Source organism: Lathamus discolor, chromosome 3 (genome assembly GCF_037157495.1).
Source record: "Lathamus discolor isolate bLatDis1 chromosome 3, bLatDis1.hap1, whole genome shotgun sequence".
Lineage (NCBI taxonomy): Eukaryota > Metazoa > Chordata > Aves > Psittaciformes > Psittacidae > Lathamus > Lathamus discolor.
Genome location: NC_088886.1, coordinates 63,562,179 through 63,582,801, shown reverse-complemented (window position 1 = coordinate 63,582,801; position 20,623 = coordinate 63,562,179). Strand labels below are relative to the sequence as shown.

Genomic DNA, 20,623 nt, shown 5'->3' with positions numbered 1-20,623 from the left:
GATACACCTGCCACTCCATTGGACAACACGGGGGTTTATGATCAGATTAGACAGACAGACATCTGTTCTACTGCTCTTGTGAGACTGAAGGGAGAATCAGGCTCTAGAAAAAGGGGGTTTTGAACTGAGTAAGAAGTAAGAGGAGTTGGAAAGATAAAGCCAAGATCTGAACACCTGGATAATCCCAATGTCCAAAACACCTGGATAATCCCAATGTCCAGAGGCTTTTACCAAAACTGTAAACATGGCTTTGAAAACACAGAAACAGTGAAAACAAACAAGATCTCCAAATTTTACTGGAAGCAAGTACAAATACCTCCTTACGGAGTAACCACTGTTGAGATGCACTCAACATGGTATGATCAATACTATGCTAAAGGAAAAATACTCCTTTTTGTCTGTGCCAGTTCAGGAAGAGAGGGTGCATGTGCCTTGTCTGAGGACTCCATCAGATCTGCATCAGAAATACATTCTGAGAAGACCACATCCTGCCAGGCAATATTCTGTGAAACCACAGGACAACAGAAGATATAAGAGAACAGAATTTCTGCTTCAGGAAAAAAACAAACCTAGAGGTATTTACTTACTGTCCTACTGCAGGACAGAAAGGCAAATTGATACAAAATATGCTATAGCCATTGTAGAACTCAGACAGTGCTAATATAACTGAATAATTCAGCTCAGTGATAAGAAATCACAGAAAAATATGCATTTCAAGTGCCAAACCCGATCTAAACAGCTCATCTTTACATGAAAGCTGATTACAACAACCCTAATTAAAAGTACCTGAAATGTCAAGGACTTTTTCCTTTGATGTACTAAAAAGTTATTAGTCATTTTTATGTATTCTGTGTAACATTTTGTGATAACACAGTGCTAAAAGAACACTATTTGGGCTGAAAAATTAAACAAGAATTTAAAAAATGCCGATATCCATCCTTGGAGCAGCAGCTCCAAGAGCACTGCAGCAAATCCTCCTTTCCTTTATCTCCCAGTGTGGAAGTAAAGAGAAGTGCCAATATTAAGCTATGGTACAGATTGTGTTGACAAAACAACAGTGGTCACCCACTGTTTGCTTTTCCTTTGCTTCAGTGTCCTATCTTCTGAAGTTGTGCATCTTTCTCATGATTGCCTTTACAGGACATGCATAGCTACGAAGACCAAGTCATCATAAGGATCAGAATTACAGAGATTATGCAGTTATAAAGCATGGCTTCAGAGGACAACTGTATGCTGGGCTGCATCCAAAGGAGCGTGGCCAGCAGGCCAAGGGAGTTGATTCTACCCATCTACTCTGCTCCTGCGAGACCCTACATGGAGTACTGTGTTTAGTACTCATAAGGACATGGAGCTGTTGGAGCAGAGTCAAAAGGAGGACCATAATGATGCTCTGAGGGCTGGAACAGCTCTGCTCTGGAGCCAGGCTGAGAGAGCTGGGCTTGTTGAGCCTGAAGAAAGGAAGGCTCTTTAAGGGGAGACCTTAGAACAGCTCCCAGTGCCTAAAGGGGCTACAGGAAACCTGGAGAGGGGCTTTGGACAGCGGCCTGTAGGGACAGGACAAGGGGAATGGCTTTAACCTGGGAGCCTGAGATGAGATCTTAGGCAAAAGTTCCTCCCTGTGAGGGTGCCGAGGTGCTGGCACAGGGTGCCCAGAAGTGAGCCATCCCTGGCAGTGTTCAAGGCAGGGTTGGACAGGGCTTGTAGCAACCTGCTCTAGTGGAAGGAGTCCCTGCCCATGGCAGGGGGTTGGAACTGGATGCCCTTTAAGGTCCATTTCAACCAAAACCATTCTATGATTCTATGACATGCTTTCTTCAGGGGATGATCATTTACAGTTAGAATAAGGCCTGGAAGATTTCAACTTTCTGTACATACTCACCAGATCCTTTTCTGCCTTTTTATTGGCATCAACTCTGGAGTCGAGCTCGGCTTGAATTTGGTCTCTCCTTTTCAAAACACCCTTCATAGAGAAAAAGAGAAAGAAAGAAAGTAGTAAACTTCACCAAATTTTAGCCATCTGTGCAGAAAACCATCAAACAACTTGGTTATTTAAGAAACAAAGCAAGATCACAGAATGATGCCATTTAGTACTTTGGACATGATACATGTACCTTCCAGAAAAAAAAAACCACCACATGAGTTTGCCCAATCTCAGGAACAAAAGTATCTTCTTTGAGAAAAAAGTTACAGTATAGAGTAGAAAAAATGACTAAAAATGGTATTCCTGTAATTGTGAGTTTAACCTTCAATATTAAATTGTAAATGCCAAAAGTAGTTCAGAAAAATCAGCTGAAATTATCATGAAAATGAGAGATGTGCTAACACTGATATATGTGCTTATTTTCAGAGTATGTAACTATTACCTCCTTTAAAACTGTCTTAGTAGATATTGGCTTTTTAGCATAATGTCAAAAATAATTAGAAAGGGGAAGGAATGTTACTTGAACTACAAAACAGGAATGTATTATGATTAGATTTCCATTTCCAATGCTCACTTGCTCTGTGACCTTGATGAAGCCTTAGTTTCCTCATCTGGAAAAGCACACTCAGGTGTGCTTATCTTGCAGAAATGTTACAAGGCTTTCATCCTCTTTAAAAAGAAAAGAAGTCAGAAGCAGACACTGAATACAAATCTCAAACCCTTCTTTTGCATCACCTTGCCACAACTGGTTTTACTGCTTCTTCTGCATATACTGAAGAGATTCTGAGAATTCACCTCTAGCAGAGGGCATGTTGAAATAGCAGACGGCACAAGCAGCTCTACCTTCTCTAGCTGTCTTATCTGACTGAGTTCGCTTTGAAATCTTGTCACTTTAACAAACACAACTGAAGAATTTAGGAGGTTAATTCTCAATTAACTTTTCAACATTTCTTTTTCAACAGGTACTCACTAGAAAAATATTGGTGAACCTGAATGGACAAATGTGAGTAGTAACAGATTAGCAATACACACTAATACTCATCAATCTATATCTTTATAGCTCAGGGTATCTTTTGGTTAGATAAATAGATAAAACATTTAGCAAAATGAGTATGTTTGGAAAAGCTGTCCTTAAAAATGCTTTTTCTATTTCTTTTGCCTCTTTTAAAACTCTTTTAATGATTATTTGGCAACTTTATCACAAATAGTACTTAAATTACAAGATAAACCCAATTACTTCAATATTAATGTGCTACAACTGCAGACAAGTGCTGACTTCTAATGGCAAAGAGAGGGACTCTTAAAAGTTTTTAAAGGATATTATTATACTTGTACAATGTTTTTTGTGTAATATTTAATGGTACCCTGCCATAAAACCCTCAAATAATGATATGTGGACCCATAAGCAATTTAATGCTGCAGTTTGTACCCTGAGGCACAGCAGGACTCTGCACTTCCCAGATTTGTTCTGTTAGTCACTTAGGAAGGAGCCAATACAGGTGTATATATTTTAGCTATGAATTCATTGTTTTGCCCAGATTCAGGCTGAACTTCCAAACCTGGAAAATACAAGGATTATATTGTATCGACCACACTTTCTCCTGCTCCTCTGCCCATGATCATAGCAGCAGAGCACAAAGGTCCCTGTGATGAGGGGTTAAACACACCTCTGAAAGCAGGTTTTGCTAGTGTGTGACTTCCCTTCTTGTGTTTTTAGTGTGAGTAGAAGTTTGCCTACTCCCAACTGCAAGAGGGAAGCAAGCTGTACGAAAACGAAAAATCCATTGTAAATGAAGGGAAAGGAACAGTTGTAGAACACGAATGAGCAAGTGAAGGAAGATTTTCTTCTGGACAGGACTACATGGCAGCCTAATCGTGTGTTGCAAATGTTGAATAAAGAACACTGGAAGCAGAAAGAAACAAGGTCATGGGCAACAGCTGTTTGTAATGTGCATAAAGAGCCAGGTAGTCACTCTGGGGCTTGTCCACAGGAACCTCTCTGTGCTCTGAACAAAAGAGAATACCTGAGAATCAGAATCACAATCACAAAATGGTTTTGGTTGGAAAGAACCTTAAGATCATCCAGTTCCAACCCCTGCCACAGGCAGGGACACCTCACACTAGAGCAGGGTGCTTCAAGCCCCTGTGTCCAACCTGGCCTTGAGCACTGCCAGGGATGGGGCAACCACAGCTTCTCTGGGCACCCTGTGCCAGCGCCTCAGCACCCTCACAGGGAAGAGCTTCTGCCTTAGATCTGACCTGAACTTCCCCTGTTTCAGTTTGAACCCAGCACCCCTTGTCCTATCACTACATAATCCCCAATGAAGAGTCCCTCTCCAGCATCCTTGTAGGCCCCCTTCAGATACTGGAAAATAGAAAGAGTGATATTCAAGAGTAAAATTCCAGATACTGGAAAAAAGAGGAAGGGTGATGCAAAGTAGAAGGCAATGGGCAGGCATCTCCTCAATAGCATGAATGCTAGGAGTGCTCATTGATAACAGAAAATGTGAGGTCTGTAAGGGGGGCAGAGGAATAAGACCTGCAATTGGTAGGAATCAATTCAGAGCTTTAAGCAAAGTAGTTCCTACCCCCATCTACCTGCATGTCCCTGCGGGCATTGCAGCAATAATTCTTAAGCCTTACTGAGAAACTGGCAATGCTCTGTTCAGTGCCAGGAAAGGCTCAGTTAACTTGGGTCTTGCTCTACGCATGGCCTGTAATACACTCGCAGCTCCTACTCAGAAACCACTGCAGTAGCAGCTGGGTTCCCAGCAGTAAGGTAAGAACAGATCCTGCAGCTTGCATTGCTCAAAACCTTGACAAAGAGGGGTTTGTACACATTTTTTACTTCCTGGAGGCAGCAAAGTAGGAATTATATGCTGAATTCAGTTACTTAATCATGTTGATTATCCATCAGCACTGACTTTGTCAACTCTGTAGTGAGATTTTTTCCATTCTCTCCGAGTGTAAGAAAAACACGTACATAAAGGGAACTGAAAGCATCAGCTTATGGCAAAGGCTAACACATGCTTATATAATAGCACAGGGACTGGAAGCTCCCTGCTGTTCTGGAAAAAGAAAACATAGTTTAGGAACATCTCCTGGAAAGGGAAAAACCTCTCCACTCCTTTTCCCCCACACAATCTGTTGCTTGCTGAGTTCATATTTCAGCAGAAAGGAAGGCCTTTCAGACTCCTTTCACAGGAGGTCTTTCCCAGCTGCTCTTCCTCATACCTTTCTGTGATCCTGTCTCCCTGCTACAATGCAGATGGCAAAACCTCATGCTCTTTAGCACAGCAACAAAGGGCTGCAAGCCAGGCAAAACTACTAAGATCTCATCTGGAAGGGGTGTCTCTTGCCTGATCAGCAAGGGAAATAGAACCAGATTCCCTAATGGACAGATGTGCACCTTTCATAACGACAGTTACAAATTCTCTTCTAGCATTTGTTACTGGACTATACCAGATTTTACATACAGCCATAATCAATCCTTAAGAAACACTTACCACCAGAATTTCACTGTAGAGGACATATTCATGTAGAATGGGAAGCAGGTTTTCCGAGAGCCCTGCCATCTTCTTCTCGGTAGCTTTGCAGCACTTGTCAATGCAGCTGGCAACACCTTTCAGGGATTCTGCTATATCTTCTTCTGATGCTGACCACAGTGTGTGGATGGGGCCATATTCCTTCATTTCATTAAAATACTCTTAACAGGAACATATATGCATATTACTCTTTTGTTCATTAATAGATGTCTAAGTGATACTAATTGCAACCTCCTATTTGCTGTGAACAAAGAGACTGAGGCTAAGGTTTAAATCTGCTCAAGTGACTGAGGTAAGTAAACTGCAGTTCATTGCTTACGAATAAACCAAGCAATGAATGTCTTGTAATTAAGCAGTTCCTATAAACCTATCAGCAAAAATGCCACAGTCATTTCAAAAGGACACACATACTCAGGCAGACCTCAAGAGTTGTATTCAAGACTACCCAATGACCTGAATTAGTTCATGTTGTCTTCATAGAGAGGCACAGGAGCCATAGCATCTCTGGGCAGAAGTCAGTCTGATTTGCTTCTATTGCCCTGAATTCCTCTGCTACAGTAGTGCTCCAAGTCCTGTCTACTAAGCCTTGGTATGTCCCACAAGCTTCGGAAGATACACTGAAGTTGATTCCAGTTCTGCAGGTGTTAGTTCATCTAGTAGTTGTTACTGATCTAAATACTAGGATGCCCTACAAATTATTTCTCTTCTGTCTCTAGGCTAAGTGATAATCTGTAAGCAGACAAAAAGCCCAGAATTCACCATTGTGCTGTTTGGTAGGGCCAAACTTGGGCAAGGTTGGATATGATCTGGAAGCTGCATGTTTACAGGAGGGTACTGTGAACGTGCTGGTCATGTACTGAAAACTCAGTTTCATCACAACTGAAGTGATAATAAAGGAATGTCCAAGAAAATGTGCAAAGCAGCCATGTGGCATGAAGAGTGTAATGCTTACTTTGAGATTAAATGGACAACAAAAACCTCCATGAAAGATGTCATTAAGAATCCCATGTTAAGCTACTGCAAGCACAAATGTTGTCTGAATCAGTTATCACCAGTTCACATCCACAACAGTGCAGCCCTGCACACCAGTGTTCCGCCCAGTGCTATCTGGAAAATCTAGAAAGATATGATCTACAGCATTTGGGAGCATGTCAAAATTCATAAGGTTTTCCAAAAAATATTTTGGCACTGATGCCTTGATCCTATGGACCTCAACCAGCTATTTCCACTGAAACAAATGATATCAAAAGAAACAATTCCTTTGATAAGACCCTCTCCATTTTAGAGAGGACACGCTGAGGTCTGGTACTGCACAAGGGCTCAGTTCTTAAAGAACACAGTGCAGCCCTTCAAATTATATTATACAGACAATAAAATCCCTTCAAGTGCTGACCAGTGGAAGTTCTACTGAATAAGCCTAGTCTGAGATGAGGGTTAATCTCAGGAAGTCAGAAATGTAGCGTTCCAAAGAGGTGCAAACTGCTTCTACTTAAGGAGAAAATTGAGATTAAGCCATCCTTCTAAAGAAAACTCTAACAGAAATTATGGCCAATGGTAAAGCTATTTAAAACCCCCTAAAATCTCCTTGGTCGACACGGAAAAAGGTGCAGAATTAAACCCAGAAAAGAAATGCTTAGAGATCTGGACTCTAGACAGCATTATGCCTGTATGAGACAGCCCAGAAAACTGTGACTGTTCACATTCCACTCAAAATACAAAACAAAAGGTCACACAGCTTTCCAAAAAGCGCAAGTAAAAATAGAGCCAAACTTGCTACATTTTCTTCTAAGTTCCTGATCAAGTAGTTCAATGATAAGTTAAAAGTCTTCCTATTAACAAGTTACTCAAACTAATTTAAAGGACTGCCAAAACAATAATCATTACGAAAAGCACAGTAGAAACACCAATCTCTCCTTCCTCCTGCTTGCTGGGAAGAGAACTTTGCCTGGCATAATGAAAACTAATTTACTTTGCAATATACTGATTTCTTTCATCAATAAAACTGATATTGTTTTCCACTTACCCCTTTCTTCCTTGTAAATTCTACGAGCGATTTTGTCAAGTACATTAACTTTCTGACTAAATGTTTCCATATAGCCGTTCATTTCTGTAAACATTTCAGGACGATTTTTAACTCCTCCTCCTCTCACTGAGGATGCTACAGCTCTGACGGTCTGTCCCATCCTGCTCAGCAAACCAGGACCCTGCTTCTTGTGGGAGGAGAGTTCCTAAAGACAGAACAAGTGTTTACTTCCAAGTACTTTCTTTTTAAATTCTCTACAGATAATGCATATTTTAAAGCTTTTTCTTCAAAAAACCCCAACAAAACTACTTAAACCTCTGCATGCATTCTTTTTTAGCATAGAAATCTTTACTTTAAACTTATGAGATCAGTGTCAGAACTCTTCCTGTCACGTGCATTTATTACCTAAGCCTTTCTGGGCAAACACAAGCGTGCTGTGTATCACTCTCTCCCAAGAACCTTCACCCTTTCACTCCTTAGGGTGAGGTAGCTGGTTTGCAATTTAGCCTTTTGACAGGAAAGCAGAGGTAATGATTGCAGGAATAAGTCATTGAGAAAAGCAAACACTGTTCCTATTGGAAGAAGTAATCCATCTCTTTGTTTTCTTAAGCTCTTTTTCTGTGTTGCTAGAATAACCTTTGCTGAAGTTCAGAGCTTTTGCTGAGTACAAACCTTCAATTTTCAACTGGATACATCATGCAAAACTACAACAGGAAATTCAAAGGCTGTATTTGAGTTTTATGAGACTAGTATAACTCTCTTGAGAAAAGCAGATGAAAAAGACAGTGCCATGCCAAAACAAGAATTAATTTTAAATACTACTTTTCATATCATCTTGGAAGCTTATCCGTATACCAAAAAGTATGCAGAGTTGAGATATTGTGAATTTGACATAGAAATCCAAAATGGGGCAAGAAAAGCTGCTATGGAAGATACAGCAATATTTATAGCAACACAATTTGTAACTATAAATACAGTTTTTATGTACCAAAAGCACAGAAGAAAAGGTTATCTCAGGGAAGGAATATTCCATAAATCCCCTGTCTTCCTCTGACACATCTGTCACAAGCTGTGGGAGGACACTATTGAATCTACTGACACTATGAGACTCCTGATATACTCTACTAACACAAGACGTGGTTTCACACATCTGTAAATACAAAACTAAAGTCATTTTACCCAGGCCTGTGCAGTAAGAAAAATTTTGAAGTCTTCATTAAAAGTTAAAGTTGGATGATCAGCAATGCGGTTTAGGAATTTATGTAAAGCTTTTCTTCGAGTCTCAATAAATTCATCACTGAATCGTTCCACCATTCCTTTCATGATGAATTTTTCAGGCAATGGCTATGGAAAGAAAAAGAAATAGATTATGTCATTTGCATAATATCATGGGTATTATGACAGTTCTTCCACTTACTAAAAAAACAGGTAAAAAAACCTTGTAAAATCCACCATGCAAACCCCAAACTGTTATAACGTTATCATATTCAACAGTGGTGCTAAAAGAACATGGTTCTTTTAGCACACAGTGCAGAGAATACAACTAAGAAAGAAGGACATAAATTACTGCAAATGGCACAATTATAACCATAATACCTTTATGCGTATTTATGGGATACCTTTATGGGATTTTTAATTATCACATACGTGTAAAGCTAATAAAAAGAGGTTGAGTTTGATGCTTGTGAGACTTCAGAAACTGAAGAAAGGCCTTGAGCATCTCCGTATAAAACTGAAGCCATCTTATAAACAAATACAAATAAATTAACCAATATTTTAAGCAATATTTTAACAAATAATTGAACAAACAGGAATAATCAGTGTTGGATGTGCTTCTTCAAGTTTGCTTTTCAACCAAAGGAAATCCTGGTACCGTCTTCGAACTTCATATTCACTGGAGTCAAATTCACCCCGGGATGTCTGAAAAACAAAGGCAGAAAAAACAGGCCTAGGTTAAGGTGCCAAAAAAGAAAAGAAGAACAGAATAGTATTAGTCTTAAAAGAAAACTTAATACTTGAAGGGAACGTGTATGTGATTCTGTTTTGCCTGTACTATTTGCTTGCTGGTTCTTAAAGGTAAATGATCAACTACTCGAAGAGATAAAACACACCTCATTTGAGCAAGAAATCAAAGTTTTGTTGTAAAAAAAGTCACTTATAATATTAGCCTCCCACAATGTTTCAAGAGATTTCAGTCAGTCATTATTTTAGTGTGGTGTTTTCCTTTCAGTAGTCATGGTTGTGTTCCTTACTTTTAGGGTACTTCTTTGCAAGTTACTAATAATCCACCAGTGAGGAAAGTCCATTTTTTTAGCATTCCAAATAAAAGCCCCAAATAGCTGCCACACATCCTCAGGACTTGCTGACACTAGGCAACAATCACCACATTCAAGAATGAAAACTTCAGCATATCACAGCGGTAACACTTCCTGCGCTGCTTAACAGACTCTCTGTTCCATCATCACTTCTAGTTTTGTAGCCCTTTGTTAGAACTCACCAACAAACCTTTAATGAGCAGGAAAAAATGCTTATTACAGGGTTACAAAGTTGTCAGACCATGACATTTATTTTATCACTGCTCTATCTTCTCGAATCAAGCCACGAAGAGCCCATGTTTTCATTAATGTGTGCTGTTTAACATGCACTGCTGCACAGAGATTTATAACACAACGCAAGTAAATTCAACAAACCTCCAAACATGCTTTTGTACTCGACATTTTTGAGGGTTGAATAAGAATTCTTTGAGGTATGTGGGAGGAAAGCTATTACTTTATCATCAACAACCAGCACTTCAAATTAAATATGATAAGAAAGGATAGAACAGATAAAAAAGCAAAAGCAATCCACCTTACAGCCCTGCCATATTCGCCTGAAGAGAAAATGTTCTCTCATCTCCAAAAGCATGCATAAAGTGAAAATGATTGCTAGCAATCTCCTGAAGATAGCTCTCTTCCTACTCTTTAAACATTTCATGAAGAATTGATATCTCCTCATATTTAAGGATGAGTAATTCCCATTTGGAAATTTGGGTTTAAATGAATCTTTTCAAAGGAACTCAAAGTAAAATAAATTAACAGTGCAAGTCTCAACATGCAGCCTGCAGAATATTTGCTGGTAGTCCCAGAAGAAGCCGGCTGGTCTCACAAGGCTGACTTTCTTCCTTCTTTCTCATCAATAATTTGCATTCAGGACAGCTAAAAATATACCTGGTTGTTTCCTAAGATTTACTTTTACATTGCACAATTATGGCAGCTTCCCCAGAAATCATATGCAACTGTCAATGAGAAGCGAACATTCATGTGATAGTGGACACTGCAATTAGAAAGGAATGGAATTAAAAGACATTGTAGCTGGTCACATTTAAGCAAGACAAAGGTCACAAATACTTGGGCTAATACTCTGCCTTCAAACTGAATCAGTCCTGCTGCTGTTTCATATTCCTGCTGAAGATCACAACAGAATATGTTATTCTCACACAGAACTGATGTTGCTCTGGAAGAATTAGTAGCTATTTTCATAGACCCACAGAATCATAGAATGGTTTGGGCTGGAAGGGACCTTAAGATCATACAGTTCCACATATCCCGCCACGGGCAGGGACATAAAGAACCTAAGCACTGATGTATGTAGACTTACACTGAGTTTTTTCCAGAACCTACTGCACAGTTTCATACAGTTTTAATGGTCTGTAACTCATGGCAAAAATCAGAGTGTAATTTAAACTTAACGATATCCCAGAGAATGGTAAGCAAGAAGAGTGAAAATGCTTCTACTGTTAGCAGTGTACACTGTTATAGCCACAAATAGATTCTTACCTTTGTGACTACCCTGTAAGTAATAAACGTTTCGATGGCTGTAATGTGGCTTTCAGGATCATCGACTGTAATGAAGAGATCTCTTAATTCTGGTTCATCTTCCAATTTATACTGGTTTATCATTGATGAGGGGGATATTGGCACTGAAGAACTGAATGAGTTTACCTCAGTCAGTGATGTATCCTACAGATGAAACAGGAGAACATCCACCTCAATATATCTTTGTATACAAACACACACATACAAACACATATGTCTCAGATACCAAAATACCAAGCCTTTAAATAATCAGATAAACCATGTAAAACATACAACAGACGGAAGAATTCCATAGTACATGGCAAGTCCATTCTCCTTTTAGTATCTGCTGCAGTGTGGGGGTGAGAAATGAGATTTATTCTAAAACTGATAAAAAAGCAAAATGCCACCATTTGAGAAGAATGTGATGCATAGCTAAGAAAGAGAACTCACCACTGAGCAGTAAAACCAGTTATGAATCCACATACCCAGTAGGATACTTACCATCTTGATTAAAATTGGTAGAAGCCAGTTATTCAAGACTTACGAAGTATGAATTATTATCTCTATTAACCTGACCAGGATGGATAAAATCCAATGATATTAAAAGAAAACAAGACAAAATCTGAATCACAGATTGGAACTGGATGCTTCAGTTTGTATCTATTTCAAAATGAAATTCGAAATGGAAAATGTTTACAGAGACATCATCTTTTTCACAAAGAAACCCAGGAAGGAGCAGGACAAATCTGCTGCTTCATTTCTCAAAGAAAAAGTCAAACCACAGTTTTGCTGAAGTGAAAAACCACTTTTGATAGCATCAGCCACTTCCACCACAGCTCTCTAAGAACATGTCCCCATAGCAGCTGCTGCTGTTCAGTCTCTTCAATGGCAATTACTCAAATGCTGAGAAACAGAGAGGAAAATGGGAACAGGCAAGAAATCTTACCTAGATATGAGTCCAGATGAGATCTACTGATCTAAAATCTGAAGGATGCAGTGACAAGGAAAACGAATTAAATTAACTAACTCTATAAAAGAGCATAATAAATTAATGTCATTAAAAATAACAAATTAGAGCAATTTAAATAGATCACTACATTTTAAATATCAGCTATTTTCATAGCATCCCAGACTGGTTTGGGTTGGAAAGGACCTTAAGATCATCCAGTTCCAACCCCTGCCATGGGCAGGGACGCCTCACACTAGAGCAGGTTGCTCCAAGCCCCTGTGTCCAACCTGGCCTTGAACACTGCCAGGGATATAGCCCCAGAAGGAGTCAGGACAAAGGAGGAGTTTGCTTTGGTAGATGAGGATTGGGTTAGGGATCAGCTATGCAAACTGGACATCTGTAAATCGATGGGTCCGGATGGAATGCACCCACGGGTGCTGAGGGAGCTGGCGGAGGTCATTGCTAGGCCACTTTCCATCATCTTTGGTAAGTCGTGGGAAATGGGCGAGGTGCCTGAGGATTGGCGGATGGCAAAGGTCACACCAATCTATAAGAAGGGCAAGAAGGAGGACCCGGGTAATTATAGACCGGTCAGCCTTACCTCCATCCCTGGAAAGATGATGGAACAACTTATTCTTGACTCCATCACTAGGCATATCAAGGATGAGGGGGTCATTAAGAACAGCCAACATGGTTTTATGAGGGGGAAGTCATGTATGACCAACCTTATAGCCTTCTATGAGGAAGTGACTAGGTGGAGGGATGATGGTAGAGCGGTAGATGTAGTTTTTCTTGATTTCAGTAAGGCATTTGATACTGTCTCCCACAGCATCCTCATAGATAAGCTGAGGAAGTGTGGGCTTGACGATCAAGTAGTGAGGTGGATCGAGAACTGGTTGAAAGGAAGAAGGCAGAGAGTTGTGGTCAATGGCGCAGAATCTAGCTGGAGGTCTGTGACTAGTGGAGTTCCTCAGGGGTCGGTGCTGGGACCGGTGCTGTTTAATATTTTCATCAATGACCTGGATGAGGGAACTGAGTGCACCCTCAGCAAGTTTGCTGATGACACAAAACTGGGAGGAGTGGCTGACACACCAGAGGACTGTGCTGCCATTCAGCGAGACCTGGACAGGCTGGAGAGTTGGGCGGGGAGAAACTGGATGAAATTTAACAAGGGCAAGTGTAGAGTCTTGCATCTGGGGAAGAACAACCCCATGTACCAGTACAGGTTGGGGGGTGACCTGCTGGAAAGTAGTGAAGGGGAAAGGGACCTGGGGGTCCTGGTGGATAGGAGGATGACCATGAGCCAGCAATGTGCTCTTGTGGCCAAGAAGGCAAATGGCATCTTAGGGTGCATTAGAAAGGGAGTGGTTAGTAGGTCAAGAGAGATTCTCCTCCCCCTCTACTCAGCCTTGGTGAGGCCGCATCTGGAATATTGCGTCCAGTTCTGGGCCCCTCTGTTCAAGAAGGACAGGGAATTGCTTGAAGGAGTCCAGCGCAGAGCCACAAAGATGATTAAGGGAGTGGAACATCTCCCTTATGAGGAGAGGCTGAGGGAGCTGGGTCTCTTTAGCTTGCAAAAGAGGAGACTGAGGGGTGACCTCATCAATGTTTACAAATATGTGAAGGGTAGGTGTCAGGATGATGGAGCTAGGCTTTTTTCAGTGATATCCAGTGATAGGACAAGGGGCAATGGGTGTAAACTGGAGCATAGGAAGTTCCACGTTAACATCAGGAAGAACTTCTTTACTGTAAGAGTGACAGAGCACTGGAACAGGCTGCCCAGGGGGGTTGTGGAGTCTCCTACACTGGAGATATTCAAGGCCCGCCTGGACAAGTTCCTGTGTGATGTACTGTAGGTTACCCTGCTCTTGCAGGGGGGTTGGACTAGATGATCTTTTTAGGTCCCTTCCAACCCTTGGGATTCTGTGATTCTGTGATTCTGTGATGGGGCAGCCACAGCTTCTCTGGGCACCCTGTGCCAGCACCTCAGCACCCTCACAGGGAACAGCTTCTGCCTTAGATCTAACCTGAACTTCCCCTGTTTCAGTTTGAACCCATCACCCCCTGTCCTATCGCTACAGGCCCTGATGAAGAGTCCCTCTCCAGCATCCTTGGAGCCCCCTTCAGACACTGGAAGCTGCTCTGAGGTCTCCACGCAGCTTCTCTTCTCCAGGCTGAACAGCCTCAACTTCCTCAGCCTGTCTCCATACAGGAGCTGCTCCAGCCCCTGATCACCCTCATGGCCTCCTCTGGACTTGCTCCAACAGCTCCATGTACTTCTTATGTTAAGGATACCAGAACTGTGGTGTCTCATGAGAGTGAGGTCTCATGAGAGCAGAGGGGCAGTATCATCTCCTTTGACCTGCTTCTCATGCTCCTTTTGATGCATTTTATACGTTTCTCCTAATATATCCAATGCAATGAAATATTTTCATAACAAACTCTAAAATTCATCTTGGAGTTTTCTAAAGGTGTAGTTAGACTACACTAACTACCCAGTTGCACAAAGCTGCCCTTTCTGGTGCCTTGCTAACTATGGAGCAAGGAGAAAAGAAAAACCCCCTCAAACGCCAGGAGTGGAAACTTGCAAGTCCACACAAACTAGAGTCACGGCATCATCCCAAGGCCAGTCCCATGGGAGTGAATAGCACAGCACTGGTGCTGGGCTTGCTGAAAGTCATCTTTTCCCTTTGAATTCATCTGGATCAAAACTTCCTCTGGAACACATTCTCTCTTGCTCTTTTCCTGCCTACTGCCATCTCTCTCTCCTTTATGGTGTATTTATCAGTATATGTATCAGGGTACCCCCACAAATAAAGAGTAGAAATTGATATTGGGAATTATGCCTGGAAAACACTGATGTTACCAGTTCTCCTCCAACCATTTATGTGCAGTTCTATGAACAGGGAAACAAAAACAGGATGCAAAACTACAACTACTCTTTACATTGTAAAAATATACGTATCTGTACACCTGACAGTCATTTTTCTTTTACTTAGTGTGTTCCTACACCATTTCTATACTGGTATCCAGCCAGCACTGTCCTAGGTATGATAGAGAAGCACTAACTGGCCATGCTGTACATGAAGAATGAGGACTGCTGGTTCAGAGCAGCCCAAAGTACTGAGACAAAAGGAAATTTCCAGGGAAAGAAGAATGCCTGTGAGCATCCAAGGGATTTGAATGGCCATATAACTTAAGGAATAAGGACACTGCAAGGCCTAAGTTGGATCAATGCAAATGTGCTTCACATTTTCTCATTTTCCATGGGTCATTAATATCTTAATGTCTCATTCCTCCTGCTAGGTTGCTACTAAAAATTGCTCCACACAAGCAGGTTTATGAAAGTCTATTTTGATCTGGGAGGGCTTATGAATATGTGGTTTGTGAAACAAAACAAGGGCAATAAAACCCCTGTTTTGTGGTAATACAGCTGTAGTGTTCATCTGCACATGAATGAATGCACGGGAGTTTCAAACAAGCATCTGTTTCCCTTTGTCCTTATGATACTTGAGGTTTAATTCCAGCAGTTCTTGAAGTTCATGTGACACAAATCTGATGTCATCACAGAAACACAGTCAAAAAGGTGATTGTTTTCTATACAGCAGTAATTTCGTGGCTGGAACTCTGGTTTTGTGTGCATACAGATGAGGGCAGAAGGAGTTTTGTGGCACAAGACAGACAACTCTTCTAGCTCTTGAGCTGTATAGATGGCAGTTGGCAGAGCTGTATGTGCTGATTAGCAAAAAGGTTAATGCATTTTCATTTACCAGCCAGGAGACCAAGCAGATAGAAAATCAATGAGCTCCTGGCAGCATGAGGGCTTTGTTCTGGGTCTCCTTCCTCTAATACTTGCAGCTACTGTATCTCACTCTCACATTTGGCTGCAGTCAGTAAGACTCCAAAATAAGGGAAGGAAAACACTCATACAGCAGGAGCAGCCTCAAAGTAGGCTGAGCACACCACTCAGCCTCAGCTCTTTGTAGAAGAATTACAAAATCAACCTGGTTGGTAAAGACCTTTAAGCTCATCCAGTCCAGCCATTCCCAGCACTGCCAAGACCACCACTAACCCATGGCACTGAGGGCCTTGTCTACACAGTGTGTGAACACTTGCAGGGACGGTGACTCCAGCACTGCCCTGGGCAGCCTGTTCCAATGCCTGATCACGTTAAGTCCTCCCCACAGCACAGATCCTTGGCTCAGTCCATGCCTCCCTTCATCCATCCCTCCCAAGGAGGATCCAGAACTTGCAATCTTCTGAGGCCAGGGATCCAAAGCAGGTCTGGAGCTAAAGGATGTGCTGGCAGAGTTTGTCTTAGAAAAGCTTCATTGTTGGCACATTCTTCAAAGAAGCAAAGAGATTCACAAGACAGACAAGTTCCCTGGCCAAAAGAATCACTTATAAATCAGTCTCAAGTCCTTTATCAACTTGTTATAGAAATAAAATTAGCCCCTATGCAATTCTGAAGTGGCATGTTTCCAGAAATACCATTAATTTAGTTTCCTGTAACTACGAAATGGAGACAAACACTGTGAAACACAGTCTGAAAGAACAGCTGCTGAAGATTTTAAGAATTAACCAAAGTGCTGACAGCCTTGTCAATGCTAGGTCATTGTATCAGTTAACAAAGGAATGGATACACATGGTACTCTACACTTTGAAGCTCATGGAAGAAAGCAGTTTGGAAACACTGTGTTTGTGTGACTCATAACTCCACCCCAGAAGTTGTCTCTGCTAAGAAGTACCCAGAACATTTTTGATGGTAATGGAAACCAGGGTAAAGTGAACTGCATGTCACATCATGAAAGCAGAGTTGATAAAGCAGAGTAAAGCCAAAACACAGCACTGAACCAGCTACTAGGAAGAAGATTAACTCCATCCCAGCCGAAACCAGGGCTCCGATGATGGTAGTCTGTAATATTTGAGCTATGTCACAGGATACCGGATCAACAGTTTCTGATGCTCTCAGGTTAAGTCTCTATGAATGTTCATAAAATAAAAGCCCTGTGTTTACATCTTGAGTAATAACTTCTGGTATTGAGGTTGACAAGCTTTAAGAATCTCATTTTTCACCATTTTGGTAGCTGGTACATTTCAGTGACTAAACGGAGAACGATGAAGTTGATGTCAGTGACAAGCACCGAGTCCTGCACTGTCCCCCTTGACTGCAAATGCTCCACCACTACCTTAAAGACAGTGGTATGAAAAACCCCATTAGGATACAATTTAAAACAAGACAATTCTGGAACAGTAGGTTATGGAAAAAATGAGGTTTACAAACCTTAGTCTGAAGCTCCATTTAGGCTGTCAGTTCCCCATGAATACATGGAAAATGAACAAAAATGGGGCGTAATGCTCAATGAACCTCACAGATTTTCTTTCATCGGCTCAAAAGATCAGCCCTCAAATTGCACTTGAAAGCAAACCCTGAATTTCTGGTCTGTCTGTAGCCACCACATGCAGGTGTCCAAGCTTTGGAAAGAATGATGTGTTTTCACATCGCATGACAGAAGTTCTTGTTTGCAGGAATAAGTTATCATCATGCATTAATAGCAGTTAAGATTTAATATAAGGAAGAAGTTTTTGGCATAATCCAGGTAGCAGAAATCTACTTGCCATACAGCAGCAGTAACTCGCATCAACTACACTTGGTTTTATCTTTGATTCACAAGGAGCATTGCTCATGACAAGCAAGCAGCATAACCTGCATGCACAACTGCCTGAGCTCACCTAGTAAAAGCAAAAGAATCCAAAGGAAGAAACAAACAACTAAAATAATATTTTAGAACCACTTTTGCGTGCAAGTTCAGTGAATCATTCATCTCTTTAAGTCGAATCAAGAGTAGAGAACATGATTTAGCCAGACAACAGTTATGCTTCAGAAAACCACAGATAACTTGGTGAAATTTAGCCTGCACTCGTGCATGTTACAGACCATTACATCACCTAATAGCCCTTTCTGGCCTTAAAATCCATGAATTTTACTACAGTCAAAGTTTAAATACGTAGCTCCTAAGAACAAAGCTCCTACCGCAATGTCTATATTTATGCATACCAAAAAATAAACCTCACTTACAGAAATAAACCAAAATGCACCTCTAATTTGTATGACCTCCTGAAAATACGTTTGACGTCACATTTTCAAACAGGAAACATATCTCTCTAGTGTCACGCATCCTGTCACACAGCAGTTCAGAAGCCTCAGAAGGTGAATGGGGCCTTAGCCCCATATATATATATATATATATATATTCCACCTTAGCTCTCTGCATGTACTTATATTTTAGCTGCTGCCTTGATAAGGCAAATAGATCCATGACATGCCTTCTTTAAGAGCTGTGAAGGCAAGGGGTGAGTCTCATCTTAGCCAAATCACTATGAAATAAGAAACAATATACATGGTAACCTCACTTCACTGCTTTAATGAAAATGAGCAATTTGGTAAGCCTGTGCCCATGTAGCTAGCTAACCGTGTGTGCTTGTGGAACACGGACCCTAATACCTCCTCAGTTACATTCACCTTATTCTCATCATCAAAACACAGACGTTACCTTCTCAAACCACCTCTTGCAAAGGCGCTGGGCTTCCCTTCGTCTTTTAAAAGAAAACTCTGGCACTACTTATTTATATTTAAATACAACGGCACCTACTAAATGCATCGACATTTACAGACACATACTTGGCACATGCCAAACGTAAGCGATGGTTACAGCGATCACTTGGCAAATGGAAGGTAAGCGCAGCCAGGACTTGCTCAGCTTATCTCAGGGCGCATTTCATTGACGGAAACAGAAAGTGCACATTTAATCCGCAAGACCCCCTTAAAGCACACTGGAAACGCGTCTGCTCACTGTCCCCAGTGCCATACATCCCGTCACACACCAGCACCCTCTCGTCCCCTTGCCGTGCCCAAGCACAGAGGCCCCCAGGGCCCGGCGGTCCCGGTGCCTCCCCCTCGGTGCCCCGCCCGGCGCTGCACGGCCCGGGGCAGCGGGGCAGAGGCCGCGCTCACTCCCTCCCCGTCCCGCCGGGGAGCGCGCTCCGTACCTTGCTGAACACCTCCAGGTCCTCCTCATCGTCCAACGCCAGCACCTCAGCGGCGAGCAGCGGCCCCGGCACCGCGCCGGGGGCCCCGGCCCCTCCGCCGCCGGGGGAAGGCGGGCGGAGCGGCGGCGCCAGCACCCGGCCCTCAGCCGCCATCCTGCCCGGCGAGCGCGGGCGGCGGCCCCGCCGCAGCCGCTCCCCTGAGGGCCGCAATGGGCCGCCCGCCGCCCGCCCCGGTGCGCAGGAGCGGAGTCGGCGGCTGGAGGGCAGCGCCGCGGAGCCGGGAGGAAGCGGGAAGCGGCGCGGGGCCTGCCCCTCGCAGCGGCGGGGCTGTGCAGGAGGCCGCAGCCTCTCCCGTGAAGGGGTGGGGGCAGGCGGCGGCTCACAACGCCCACAGGCGGGTGCGTGCAGGCGGCGGGCGCGTTGCGGTGCCGGGGCTGCCGAGGGGGCCTTGGTTAGCGGGGAGCGCTGCTGCGGGTCCGCGTCACTGGGAAGGTTCCGTGCCTGGGTTGGAAAAGACCTTTGAGATCATCCCGGCCACCCGTTACCAGCACCGCCAAGGCTTCGAGCTGCGGCCTCAGCAGTGCCCAGTGCACGGGCGCAGTCACTGCCCTGGCCCTGCTGCCGCATTGGTGCTGATACAGGCCAGGATGCTGGTGGCTTCCTGGCTGCCTGGGCGCAAGCTGCTCATGGTCAGCTCCATCAACCAGCACCCCCAGCCCCTTCAGCCTTCCAGCCACTCCCCTCCAAGCCTGGAGCGTTGTGTCCCAAGTGCAGGACCCACACTTTGCCTTGTTGAACCTCATCCCTTTGGCCGCAGCCCATTGATCCAGCCTGCCCAGATCCCTCTGCAGAGCTTCCTGCCCTCCAGCAGATCAACGCTCCCACCCAACTCGGGGTCATCTGCAGAGTTACTGGGGGTGCCCTCAATCAGATCATCAGAGCCTTGGGGAGCCAAACTGGCTCAGCCGGTGTCCTCGGAAGCCCTGACAGCCCTCGGCAGGGATGGGCATACCCAGACTTTCCTTCTTTCTCTGGGTTGATGTTCTCTTCCCTCCAGGCTGCAGGTCCCACATCGCTCATCCCTGCCATCGAAGCAGCAGACAGAAAATGGGCCTTGTTTCTTGCCTCTTTTATACCTTCGATAGCTGTTCTGCCCTTTGTAGCTGGAGGCTTGCTCACTCCTTCATCATGGGGTCTGGTGTACTTTCTGGTATTGAAGCTAGAGATTACTTTGGGCTCAGAGATTTTACTTGTGAGGACAAATTGACACCACATTGTATCTGAAAAGCAGTGGGGAAA

The 20,623-nt window shown here is 43.1% G+C and overlaps 1 protein-coding gene across 3 annotated transcripts in view; it reads right to left on the bottom strand.

Moving 5' to 3' along the window:
- Nucleotides 1–19,829, bottom strand: part of SNX7 (sorting nexin 7) — a 29,960-nt gene extending 10,131 nt beyond the window's left edge. Inside the window, exons 1-7 of one of the 3 annotated variants that reach the window (XM_065669513.1) lie at nt 19,325–19,829; nt 11,305–11,487; nt 9,299–9,409; nt 8,669–8,833; nt 7,490–7,694; nt 5,428–5,627; nt 1,880–1,960 (exon numbers count right to left, since the gene is read on the bottom strand). In XM_065669513.1, coding sequence (XP_065525585.1) covers nt 1,880–1,960; nt 5,428–5,627; nt 7,490–7,694; nt 8,669–8,833; nt 9,299–9,409; nt 11,305–11,487; nt 19,325–19,477 — 1,098 coding nt within the window. In that variant the 5' untranslated portion in view covers nt 19,478–19,829. Of the gene's footprint in view, nt 1–1,879; nt 1,961–5,427; nt 5,628–7,489; nt 7,695–8,668; nt 8,834–9,298; nt 9,410–11,304; nt 11,488–12,271; nt 12,295–19,324 lie in introns of those variants that run through there. The other 2 variants (XM_065669512.1, XM_065669514.1) reach the window with 2 other exon arrangements.
- Between the last annotated feature and the right edge of the window lie 794 nt (nt 19,830–20,623).